The 13,164-nt window shown below is 42.3% G+C and overlaps 1 protein-coding gene across 5 annotated transcripts in view; it reads left to right on the plus strand.

Moving 5' to 3' along the window:
• SMG7 (SMG7 nonsense mediated mRNA decay factor) overlaps positions 1-13,164 on the plus strand; it is a 51,179-nt gene that overhangs the window by 28,266 nt on the left and 9,749 nt on the right. For 3 of the 5 annotated variants that reach the window (XM_027723481.2, XM_027723485.2, XM_039380091.1), the window contains exons 7-16: positions 592-742; positions 1,079-1,214; positions 3,054-3,216; positions 4,297-4,453; positions 5,540-5,610; positions 5,931-5,991; positions 6,657-6,776; positions 7,010-7,445; positions 11,005-11,149; positions 12,353-12,744. In XM_027723481.2, the coding sequence (XP_027579282.1) occupies positions 592-742; positions 1,079-1,214; positions 3,054-3,216; positions 4,297-4,453; positions 5,540-5,610; positions 5,931-5,991; positions 6,657-6,776; positions 7,010-7,445; positions 11,005-11,149; positions 12,353-12,744 (1,832 nt within the window). The remainder of the gene's footprint in view (positions 1-591; positions 743-1,078; positions 1,215-3,053; positions 3,217-4,296; positions 4,454-5,539; positions 5,611-5,930; positions 5,992-6,656; positions 6,777-7,009; positions 7,446-11,004; positions 11,150-12,352; positions 12,745-13,164) is intronic. The other 2 variants (XM_027723484.2, XM_027723482.2) reach the window with 2 other exon arrangements.

A 13,164-nucleotide genomic window follows, 5' to 3' on the forward strand; every position in this document is an offset into this window, starting at 1 on the left:
CAGCTATTGGCTTAGTGACCCAAAATGTAGGGATGGTGAGAGAAGGATAAATCATTTTTCAGCCAGGCTGATGAAACCAATAATTGAATTTTTTAGCCAGTTGTGTTGTAACTGCAAAATTCTCTGTATTCTAACTATAGAAATCTTTTATTCTCTAGGCAACAAAGTGTGAACTGTTGACAGTTAGATTTGCCTCACGAGGTAAAACTGGGCAAGATTTTGTCCAAATAGATGGAGATGAATAAATAAGCTGGGTTTCAACAGTATTTTCTTATTTAGACAAAAACCCCAAACAAACTCAAATCACAGAAACAAACAAAACCAAACAGAAACTTCCACAACCAATCTTTCTCCCTCCAAAAAAACCCAAACAAACCAGGAAAACCAAACAGCTACTGCACCACAAATTTAGAAGCTTTTTCATTTACAGGTTTTTCATTGCAGATACAAGGCTGCAGTAGAAGCATCCTTAGATGGATCTGAGCCTTGTCTCTTGGAGAACTGAGGACTGTGCTCCCTTTTCAAGTGGCCACACTTACTCTGACGTCGAGCACGCTTCACTCCATGACAACTTGTCTCTTTCTCCCTCAGGTCAGCCTTATAATCAGTTGGCTATCCTAGCTTCCTCCAAAGGAGACCACTTGACCACAATTTTCTACTACTGCAGAAGCATTGCTGTGAAGTTTCCTTTCCCAGCTGCCTCCACTAACCTACAAAAAGCACTTTCTAAAGCACTGGAAAGGTGAGACTAAGGATGAATTCCTTCCACTCAGATAAGATGGAAGAGACTTTTTCCAGCTGTACCTCCCTTGCCAGAAGTTATTAACTTTTGGTAGTAGACACAGAAGCTCTCCATCCCCTGTCCAATCAGAGCATCCTCACACAAGTGTGGAACAAAGAATAGTTTGTGATGCTCCTGGCTGTGATTACTGAATGCAGGAAATAAGCATATTGTGCCAGCACGACAAAGTAGCTTTTCATGGACTTTCCTCCTTTATTTTGAAATAACTCTGTAATGTTATGTGCAGCTGTGTGTAACTCCAAAGACTGAAGTTGGGTATTTATGTTCTAAATGTAGTCGTGATGAGGTGAAGACTCGATGGAGCGTGTCTGACTTCATCAAGGCATTTATTAAATTCCATGGCCATGTGTATCTGAGTAAGAGCTTGGAGAAGCTGAGCCCTCTTCGAGAAAAGCTGGAAGAACAGTTCAAGGTTAGTTTTAACAACATATTAATTAGTATATTGAGGAGGATATTTTTAGCAGCTGAGTTCTGAAATTACAGTCCAATAATAACTCTTTCACATGCTAAAATACAGGAAGCTCAAGTAGCCAGTTAGGGAAAGTTTGCATTGCAGCTACCACTGGGTAGTTCTGATAACTTATGCCAAGAGCAGGGATTTTTCCCATTTGACGTGTGGTCTTTTCTTGGTGGAGATACAGGAGAAATCAGTGACCACTGTTGATTCTCTGCTCTTTAACCTGGGTGATTCATGGATACCTGTGAAAGCACTTGATTCATCTGGGAAGTCTTGGCTCAGTCTTGGCCTGAGGAATTTCGAGAGCTTCGTTTTTTGGATGGCATTCATTCACTTCCCCTAGTTAATAGTGCTGCTTTTAATCTGTCTCAGGCAACTTGTCTCTCCTGTTTGCCTCTAAAAAGTGTCTCAGTGAGACCTTAATTTGTGTGTAGATGTGAACTATTCAGAACACGTTTCCTCTGGAAGTTCCATGAGTTCCAGCTCATTAGGTTGGACAATACAGCAAAGAATGAAACAAGTATTTTGTAATGTATTTGTACAAGGTAATACATTTTCAAAGAGGGTGTTGTAGTGTTAGGTGCCTTTTGGAGACTGCTCTGCTTCAGCTTCTTAATTGGTGGAAAAGGAGCAGGGATTGTGGATTTGTTCAACACAGCAGTGGCTGCTTTTCAAAATTAAGGAGAAGATGGTCTTAGCAATAGAAAAACTTACAAATGTTCTTTACAGTGTCTTTTTACATTTTTTGCCTTGAATTGGGCTGCTACAGCTAGGTCCAAACTGTCTTTAAAATAAATTTAAAAAACCACAGAACTAGCTGTGAATTGTATTAGTTTTGAATGTGGGCTGTTAATGTTGTTTCAAAATTAAATAATTGTGTATTTCTGTGTGTGATGTTGGCTGTTGAACAAGTACTGCTTTTTCCACAGTGCTTATGATCAATAAATATGAGCATTGCTCAGGCATGTGGAACAGTCTTAGTTTTCTGGACTGAGTTAGGTTGTTAAAACAGAGCTAATTGAGCCCTGCTTTGTGCTTAGATTACTTTTTTGTTTATATTATGCAATATAAGGCTTAATTTCCTAGAGAGCAACTCTTGTGGATTCGGTGGGTTGAATGTGGATGTGAAGTTGACTGTATGGTGAGAGATCAGTTTAACTTTGTGGCTGATTTTAACTCTGAGGAGAGCAGTTACAGATAAGTTGGTTGGGCTTTAGGATATCTCCGTTTTTTTCCCCAAAAAGCATTAAAGTTTCTTTTCCTGTCCTGAGAAAGGTGACTTTCCAGCACAGTTACAGAAAGGCATTTGTAAATAGCTCGTGCTGTTTTAGTCCGCCAAGGCATTCCATGACCCATGAAGTCAGATGTGGAATTAGTTTTTTAATACATAACCACCCAGTAGTTAAATTTTCCTGGGGTGTTTTTTTTAAATGTCATCTTCTCTGTGCTGTTTCTTTGAAAGGCTGACAAATCCAGTGGATCTGCTGCAGTGCTGTCACTGCACGTTCAAGTTGCACTTGCTCTGAAAGAGAACAGTAACCAAGGGGATGTTGATTTGTTGAGCATCTGAGCTGGTGTACAAGCAAAATCCTTGGGCTTAACAATAGGCACCTTCCCAAGTCCTGCTGGGAAGCCCAGTGCTGTGCCAGTAGGGACGACCTGAAAATAAAATCCAGAATGAGTGTTGCCTTAAGGCAGAAGCATTAGTCAAGCAGTGAAGTAACAACTACTAATCCTTTCAAGTGTGTGTGCTTTGCCATCTAAAAATACACCCCCCATGTGTCTTTGCTGCAGAGGTTGTTGTTCCAGAAGGCCTTCAATTCTCAGCAGTTAGTCCACATCACTGTTATCAACCTGTTCCAACTGCATCACCTGCGAGACTTCAGCAACGAGACGGAGCAGCACAGCTACAGCCAGGATGAGCAACTCTGCTGGACACAGCTCCTGGCTCTCTTCAGTGAGTGTGCAGGCTAATTGATTTTTGTAGTTCTCTTTGGTTTTTACATGGAATCCATTAGTAATTTCCTGTCAGAATCCAGCTTAATGGTTATGTGAGGTAAGTGCTGAGAATAGACATTAGGGAGAAAGTTTAGAGAGAAGGTGGTTGCACAGGGTCATTTATGTCAGCAGTGCTGACTAGCACTGGATTTCTGAGCCCTGGATGTACTCTGAAGTTTTACAGAACTCTGCATCGTTTCCCTTGTTCTGAAAGAACATTTTTAACTTGGGTGCAAAGCTGGATCCAAGTTGGCAGTGGGTAGTACCACTCCTGGGGGGCTGCTCCCCAGTTGGCTGCAATGCAGTTGAAGTTGGAATGGAGCTGGTCCTGATTCCACAGGGCTGAACTAGAAGCTGAGTCAACTAAGACTTCAAGTGCTTTTGTGCCTATGATAATATTGACTAGGAGATAAGTGGGAGTGCGGAGCATTTTAGACTCTAAGAAAATAAGCATTATGTGGCTAATCTGATCCAATCCATGATCAACTTGGCCTTGTTTGTCAACACCTAAATTTCTGAAGAGCTGGATTTCTTCAGATTCCAGCCTAGAGTTGATTCTGAAAACACCAGGGTCACACTGGTGTGGTTACTGTTTCTCAGCTCTTATGCCCTAAGGGGTCTGGGCTGGGTGCCTGCCTGCAGAGACTGCTCCAGTGCATTTGTGTGCCTGCTAACTTGGGAAAGTGGATAAAATGCAAGTAGATAGTTGAGTTGATAATTTCTAATAAATAGGTGAGTGAATAATTGTGCACTGGGCTCATCTCACCCTATTTTTTTAACTTAGCAAAATGGTTTGCTGTGACACTTAAAGGGACAAAAACCACCAAGGTTCTGTTTCATGGTAGAAAAGTATTTAAAAAAATATCTTCTGATTTGTTGGTGAATTGTTTGAGATGAAGTAATTGAGGTTTTTTTGTTCTAAATAACTAGCTCTTAAAAACAGGGGGATGTGTTTTATTAGATGATGTTCAACATTAGCACGTCATTCCCACATTGTGGAATTTGTTTGTTCTGTTTTTTCCCTTTACTCTGTTTGTAGTGTCCTTTCTTGGAGTTCTGTGCAAGTGTCCTTTACAAAATGACTACCAGGAGGACTCTGGGGCTGCATATCCTCTTCCAGCTGTGAAGGTTTCCATGGACTGGCTGAAACTTAGGCCCAGTGTTTTCCAGGAGGCAGTGGTTGATGAAAGACGGTAGTGAGTGTTAATCTTTCTTTTGATACCTTTGATTGCATGAATTCATAATTACTGGTGATCCACAGATTAGTCCCAGGAAAAGTGATCATATGACTCATTATTACAGACATTAAAATCATAGAAAGTATATGTGCTAAAGAGTTCATAAAGCAAAACATGAGACTTGTGGGTTAAAGGAGCAAATTCAGTGCTTTAATTTGCTTTAGGTTTGCACATAACTTTTGTCTTTTTTTTAAATCAGTCTAGCTTATAATGTCTGATTTGAGCATAACTACTGAGTGTTCCTGTAGTCTAATCTATTGTAATGGTTTCTCCGATTATTGAGGGAAGTGGCAGCAGAATACTTGGCTTAATTTCATGTACTAAGCCATCTCTTGGGCAGTGCTGGAATCCAGTTTTTCTGGTTCATCACCCAGAAATTAAATTGAATTTAGTAGAGAGGGTCCTTAAATGTCAGTGCAGGCATTTCTGTTCTGGACTGTTGCTCTGATTTTTCACTTCTGACACTAATCTCATAAATTTAGGCTTAAATAGTTCAAAACATCCTAAAATAGTTCTTTGTTGCCTCCATGGTGCCCATCACTAAAGCAGAAGGATGCTTGGGCTTTCGGGTGGCATCTTTTGAAAAACTGGAGCAAGCAGCCTGTTGGTGGCAGTTAAATGTTAACCACCTATGCAGTGATCAGTGTGATTTGAAAATTATTTGCTTCAGGGCCTTTGGGAAGAATTTCCAGTCATTGCTTGTACTGGTATTGCAGGACAAGGCAGGGGACTGCCAGTTCACCTCTAGGTTAATGGTCTTACTCAGTGCAACCCTTATCTAGAGGTCTTGCCTTTGTGGTAACTGCTCCAGTGCTACAGTATCACAGAGCACTTGGGAACTTAGATTGGCTTTTAAAAAATAGTAATTTTTTCAAGAAGGTGGTCTTTTTCCTGCCACTTGAGGGAAACTTTACCTTTTCTTGGGAATCAGAGGATTAATGGAAGCTGTGACTGTGTAATGGAGTTCAGTGTTTCCTTGGTAAAGTGAACACATCCCATGTTTTGCCATTTTCACTTATGGTTTGTCTGGTTTCTAATTTACAGCATATGGCCCTGGCTGATCTCTCTTCTAAACAGCTTCCAGCCTCATGAAGAAGATCTATCCAGTAATAATGGTAAGGACACTTCTAGTCTGTGCTGGAAAGAACTGAGAACGATGCAGGTTTTTCGTGATGGTGGGGAGAATTGCAGTTGAAGAGCAAATAAGGAAGGAAGTAGTCTTCTAGTATTAGTGCATGTGAATACTTTGCAGATGCTGCTTTCTTGTGCTGAGCAGACTTGCTCTGCTTTATCATTCCTGAGCTCCTCAGGTCACAGGGTGGACCAGTTAATAGAAGGCTTTAGGATGTGTAGTGACCATGCTGAGGTATCTGCTTATGATACTGTGCTCAGTGCTTTCATGTTTTCCTTACATTATTTAATGTCTGTTTGCTAGCAACCCCCCTTCCAGAAGAATTTGAGTTGCAAGGATTCCTGGCTCTGAGGCCTTCGTTCAGGTGGGTAACAGCTGAAGGATCCTGTACTCTTGCTGATGTCATGACTTTGACAAACATTGACCTGTTCCCTGCAATATCTTATTTATGAATATTTACTGCTGTATGGATTGATGTAGGTCTCTTCAAAATGAATGTAATGGACAATGTAGCAAAACTCTATGAAAATCTTGAGTTTATAGTAATGCTTATGACTTTTTTTTGGTTTTACTGTGTAGTCTTCAGACTTATAAATGGAAAGAGAAAAATTTAAGAAGTGAGAAAAGAAATGCTTTTGCATGAAACCTGCTTGATGTGATTTTCTTTTGCTGGTTTTTACTCTGTTTTTAACTGCATTCCTGTACTTAACATCATCCACAAATGCTGACTAAATATTAGATATATTCACTCAACTATTATTTTTCTGATTTTGATTATCACACAGATGAGCTTTTGGCCTTTTGTTATTTAAAAAAACCCACCAAACCTTCTTAATATGTAGATGGATCTTACCAGAAGAAAATAACATCTGTAAATCAGACGTCTCTTAACAGTCATGTTTTGAATAACTCCTTATGAAAGTTTACAGCCTTTAATAGAGTAATGCTGGCATGTTGTATTTCTAAAGAAATACGATGTTGCAGAGGGTAATTGTGTAATTAATATTCCCTCTCCTGTGTCAATACTAGGAACTTGGATTTTTCCAAAGGCCACCAGGCAATTACAGGAGATAAAGAAGGGCAGCAACGTCGGATACGGCAGCAGCGCCTGATCTTCACAGGCAAATGGATCGCTGATAATCAGCCGAGGTAAGTGAAATACCTGCTGTATTTCCCTGCTGCCATGAGCTGAGGTAACACGGGTGCCAGAGCTCAATGCTGTTTTTCTTTCTGTTCAACACAACAATTACCTGTACTGTGAGTACAAGATGCTGACAGCGCTAACAGCATGTTCTGTGGGTCTACGTGCCATTGCTTCATGGACTGGTTGTGATAAGTAATGTAGTTAATTGTACTTGCTTTTCAATTGCGTTCTTCTTCAGGTTGATGCAGTGTGAAAACGAGGTGGGAAAGCTGTTGTTCGTGACAGAAATCCCAGAGCTGTTACTGGAGGACCCTAGTGAAGCCAAAGAGAGTCTCGCCTTGCAGGAGACATCCATGGCAGAGCCACTGTGTGCCGATGGGAGCCCTGGACTCAAGTCAGTTCTGGCCTCTGGCAGAAGCCTGAGCAACAACTGTGATGCAGGAGAAAAGCCAATGGTCACGTTCAAAGAGAACATCAAGCCCCGGGAGCTGAACAGGGAGCAAGGGCGCATCTATCCCCCGAAAGACGTAGCGAGGGAAAGGCGGGACTTTAGCAAAGGAATAGTGGCCACTAAGAACGATGGGAAGAAGGACAACAATAAAAGGAAGAATGAGACCAAGAAATGCGGCTTGGATAAGATGCAGGAAGCGGGAAAGCAGAACGTGGCAGTTCAGGTAAGCCTTTAGCTCAAAGGGATGCTGTGTCTGAGGAGGTACCACGAGCGTGTCAGGGAAGGCACTGCTTGTGGTAGAGCTGTGCCTCTGTACGCCAGAGCTGAGGTCTCACTGTGGGCACTGCTAATGAAGCTAATGCACAAAAATATAAAGCACTTCTACCTCAAAGACCAGGTGTTGGTGATCTTTGGGTCTCTGCCCTTTCCCTGTCTCAATTTTGGGGGAGAAAAGGATAGGGAGCAATGAAAGGTGATTTTGCTGTGTTAACTGTCTTAAAAGAAAAAAACAGATTTCTACCCATTCCACCAGTTATTCAGGCCACCAAGACTGTTCACATGGCCAGGCTGCAGTCATGCCTCACCCATGCTGTGGTCTGTTGAGAAGGAACTGGGTACTCTGCATTTTCAGTTCAGTTGACTTGTGCACTTCCAACAAACTGAACACGTCACAAAAGCACCGAATAGGATATGAGGAGTAAGATCCTCTGTACTGTGGGTGCAGTCAGGTGTCTCTGTAGAAGTAAGGAGAGCCATGCTGCTCTTAAATTGTAAATCTGTGCTCAAGAACTTGCTCAAAATTGTTGATTTTCACATCAGCTGCTCTTTTATCAGCTATATTTTTTTAGGGACATGCTTTTTTCTCTATTTCTGTGTGAGCATTATTGCAAAATCTGTCAAGTAAACAATGAATTTACTGATCTGACTTCCACTGAGTTGTAGTAAATAAGAGTGGAGAGTCTCAGGCTGATCTGATCTGTACCTGGACAATCTCAGTCATTCCCCCAGTGATGACTGGAACCATTTAATGATAGTAATGGAGACTCTAATATCTCCCTAGAGAAACTGTGTCAGTTCTTCAGTGTTCTTGCAAGTGGAAATTATTTCCTAATGCACTTTATCTCCCTTGCCTGTGTGTAAGCCCATTACTACTGCCCAGGACAGGTCTGCAGAATAACTCTTTGCAACTTCTCTGAAGTCCTGTGTAACTGAGGTCTTGTTTTCCCTAGGCTAGACAGACCATCTCTTTTAGTCTTTCTAGCTTGTGGTGTTAGGACTCTTGGATCATTCTTCTTGTTCTCCTCCTGATTATTTGCTGTTAAACATCATGGATATGAAATGGAAGGTCTGAACTGGCAGCATTATTCAGTTGGTTTTGCAGAGGGTCCTATCAGGGAGGGCAAAGTGTTACTGTAAAGGCTACAGAAACCGTGTGGGAATTGTTTGTGACTCGCTGAATGCGACTCCGGTATCTGAAAACCAACACAGGTGAGTTAGAGTAGCAAGTTTCTTATTTATTTGTCAAACATGTCTGGAATGTGGTTGCAGGCCTGAGTATAACTCCCAGCTTTAGTTTTTGTGTCCCTGTCTTGCTAAATAAGGACTTGAGGCTGATAAAAACCCACCAGATCTGAGAAATATATGTAGCTTTTTAGATAGGAAAGATAACTTATTTATCAGAAATTTGCTTGTCTTAGTCTTAAGAGACAACAAACCCAGGAAGAACTTATTTGAAACCCAGCAGTAGCAGAATCTGCTCTGATGTGGTTGGTCATCCTTCTTCTCTTCTTCAGTAGGAATTAATTTTGACGTTTTAGTTCCATCAGCTGTATTTATGAAAACTAATCCAAGTAAGTGCCTTTTATTTTATGTAGCTTGTGGACTTATTTCTCCAGTCCTTCCCCCCACCCTGAGAAACAAGTATAGGTTTTTGTACCACTTAGTGGACTCTTAGTGCTCTGCTTTGGCCTTCCTGGAAATACCAGGCTTTATCTCCTCCCTAGTTCATTGCATTCAAAAGCTTAATTGCTGAAAATGCTGCAGCTCCTACTTAGCAAAAATGTGAAGAATGTTACACAGTTCTGCTTTGCAGATAAGTGGAAAACTTGCACGCTCAGGCGGTTGAATCTGTGCTCTGTAGGGAAAATGTTGGGTGCCAAGGAAGGTTTAATGCAGGCTCACTTAGGATGTAACATACTCTTCAGAGGTCACTGTGATGAAATGGTACCTCTCAAGCACAGTGTAGGAACACTTAGGACCACTGTGGGACTAAATATTTGGTAGCATTGACACTTTTGAGGTGAGATCAAGTAGAAGCAAGGAAGCATCTGGAGTTTGTCTGTCTTGATTAATCAGTTTTAGGTATTTAGATTTATAAAGTTAACTCTAAATCAGAGAGCCTTTTGGAAGCCATCCCTTGGAAATTTGTTATAGCACCTTTGAGTTTCTGATGGACTAGAACTCCCTGTTTTGAAATCCTGTGGCAGTAAGAGCATCTTTGAATTCTCCAATGTTCTGTAAAAGAATACAAAGCTCTTGGTGTGATTATAAAAATGTTTTGCTTATTGTGGAGAAAAAAGGGGCAGCACAATGTAAGTTGAATGTACAGAATGTGATGGACAGTGAAGGTGTCAGAATGTGGCACGAGCAAGGGCTGCCTTGTTTGTGGTGTTTAGCATCAGCCAGAACCTTGACATGGAGTTCCCTCTGGACTTTTTCTAGTGGGAGATCAAAAATTCACCCAGACCTCCGAGTTTTACAAGCACAGAAAGAACCCTGCGCTCCCACAATTTCTAAAGGGGGAGATTCAGTTTGAAAAAGAATTTAAGAAAACATTTGAATGCATCTACCCCTTTACTATTGTATTTTGGCAGAAAAAAAATACCCTGTAACTCCTCTCCACTCAGTAGCACTAAATGTTGAAATAAACCCTACAGTTTTGGTTTGTTTGGTTTGGATTTTTTTAATTTGGCCCCTGATACAGCCCTTTTTTTCACTCACCTTCGAGGCTTGGTGTCAGGTCTGTTCCTGGGCCCTTTCTGTATTGCCCGGGTTCCTTGCTTGCTGTCTTTTTCCTGCCTGCTCCATCTTGCATTCCAGGCAGTTCTGCTGAGCTGAACAGAAAGGGAAAGTAGTCTTCCCCTCTGTCTTCCTCTCCAGGAAGACCCAGACTGCAGCAGACTCAGAATCAGGTAAACATTACATTACATTCTTCTCTCTGCCTTTAACTGGTGCAGCTCTTTCAACAGAACACCCAGCAGTTACGCAGTAAACTGAACACTTCTGCTGTTTGTCTTGTATGCTCTGGGTCAAAATAATTTCATTAGGCTGAGAGAATTCCCTAGGAAGAACGTGGCAGTGTTTGTTTGTTTTTTAAGGTGCTGCAGGTAAGTGGCATGAGTTAGGCTGAAGCAGTGCCCTAGGAGAAGCATAATAGCATCTGCACTTTTGTTTTTAAACACTGCAGGTGAGCAGCATGGTAGGTTCTTTGGATGGTTTGAGGATTATTATGTCTGCTTCCCGTTCTCTTGCTAGAGAAAGAACCTGTTGCATCTTCTGAGTAGATACCCTTAGAGTGCTTTTGTGAGGCAAGGAGTGCCTGAGGACACGCAGGGTAACCTGCCTGGGGTCAGTAAGGAGGGTTCCTGTGTTCCAAACCCCTCCCAGTTACTTAGGGAAAAGATGATCCCTCAGACAATCTGAGAGTTTATTTTTTGGCTTGACAGAATATGGGTAATTACAGGAAAACTGATCTAATTTCTTCATACTTTCTTTTGCATCAGGTAAAATCCCAGACGGAGATGAGGAAGACTCCGGTGTCCGAAGCCAGGAAAACACCTGTAACTCAGACTCCAAGTCAGGCCAGCAGTTCCCAGTTCATCCCCATTCATCACCCAGGAGCCTTCCCTCCCCTTCCTAGCCGGCCAGGTAATTTGCATTGTTCTTTTGGAGTGTGATTTATTGACTGCAAAGAAAATTCCTGCAATAGTGGTTGTTAGAGCCTCGAAGGTAGGGGCTCTGTTAATGATGTGGATTTTTATGTTGGGAATCTTAACAAGTAGTAAGAAATGAGCATATCAGAACTGAAACAAGATAAATAAGATTGCTTATGCTTTGAATCGAGGTCTGTCATGAAATCTGCCATGTCCTTTCTTGGTTAGTGGATGTGAGATCAAGAAAGTTCACAGAAGGCTTTTCCTGTCAAAACATGACAAAGGCTTCTGCTCAGGAGGAAACATTCCCTGTGCTCAGGACTCTATTACAAAAGATCAATCACACAGCTTTCTTTATAGCTCAGTTTCTTTTGTACTGATGCTCATGTTTCAAGCTGTAATTTGTGTGGTCTTATTTGCTGCTGTTGCTGCAGTGCATGTTCCCATTTTGTTGTGGAGTGTTCCTGTCATACCTTGCTGTCCGTGTTTGCTCGTGGAATAGCTGGAAACTGCATCTTCCCTGCAAGCTGTTGTGTGGAGTTCCTCAATATAAGATAGAGGGACATCTTCCCTGTCCCAAAGTCAGCATAAAGTCTGGCTTGTGAGACACAGAATTAAAGCTTGCCTTCCAAACCTGGCTTTTCAGTGTGAACTACAGGGAAGGAATTGATCTTGCGGATATGAGGATTTGTTTACTTACCATCTGTCTCTATCTAAATTAATCCAGAGACTGGTGATCCTCTGGGAGGAGGCAGTAGACTTATTTTATTGATTGCTTCTATTTATTCCTGCAGAAGTTTAGTCCCTGAAAATGTGTTTGATGGTGAGGGAACTTTGGAGATAATGCATCAAAAACCCCAGAATGGTGAAGAAAAAGGTAGTGGGGGGAAAAGAAAGAGCTGGGAGATGGAGGCAAGGGAGGAGGGGAAACATGATTCTCTGAGGCACTTCCCTGGCTGACTGTTATCAGTGCCTGGAATATTGCAAGAAAACTCCAGAACTCTGAATCCCTGTGTGATCACAGCCATGTACATGCAAAGGTGAGGAAGGACATTACAGTACATGTCTGCAGACTGGTGCCTCCCTTCCTCATAGTCTAAATGAACAGCACAGGAAGAAAAACCCCACTAAATGTTTTCTGGAGGGAGCTCTCTGCTCTGCCAAATTGCAATTAAAGGTGCATTTTCATCTCTTGCAGGATTTCCACCTCCAACCTATGTCGTCCCCCCTCCTGTGGCTTTCTCCATGAGCACGGGGTACACCTTCCCGGGTGGCGTTTCTGTCCCAGGAACCTTCCTCCAGCCCACAGCTCACTCACCTGCAGGAAACCAGGTGCAAGGTGGGAAACAGTCCCACATTCCTTACAGCCAGCAACGGCCCTCTGGACCAGGGCCAATGACCCAGGGACCTCAGCAAACACCACCTCCTTCCCAGCAACCCCTCTCATCTTTACCAGCTCAGGCAACAGCACAGTCCGCAAGCCAGTTACAGGTCCAAGCTCTGGCCCAGCAGCAGCAGCAGCAACAGTCCCCCACAAAAGCTGTGCAGGGCCTGGGGAAGAGCCCACCCCACCACTCCGGATTCCAGCAGGTAAACTTGACCTGTGCTACGTGCTAAGCTTTGTTTAAAAACAGATGACAGCTTTCAAGACTTGTGTTCCAGGATTACCTTTCAAAATTGTGGTTAAAGAATTTTTTGATTGTGAACTTCTGGGGAAATTTGAAAAGGAGCGGAAGTTTGGTGGGTATGACTGTGTGATGCTGGAGCTGAGAGGAAGGTACGTACTGGAATGGGAATGTGTTTTCTGTCACCCTTTTTCTGTGTGTTTATAGGCAAGGGATGAAGGTGATATTTCTGATCAGGTATTTCTGTCCCAGGCCTTTCTAGTTTTCTTGTGTGTGAACTTTCACTCATATTCTTCTTTTGGCTAATGGTGCACTGCCAGTTCCCTCACAGCTCTTAGATTTATACTTACTTTGTGCTGGAGAAAAATCTCCCTTCTGGCATGTC

The sequence above is a fragment of the Pipra filicauda genome, unplaced genomic scaffold, assembly GCF_003945595.2.
Source record: "Pipra filicauda isolate LSUMZ 115617 unplaced genomic scaffold, ASM394559v2 scaffold185_size1782982_pilon, whole genome shotgun sequence".
NCBI lineage: Eukaryota > Metazoa > Chordata > Aves > Passeriformes > Pipridae > Pipra > Pipra filicauda.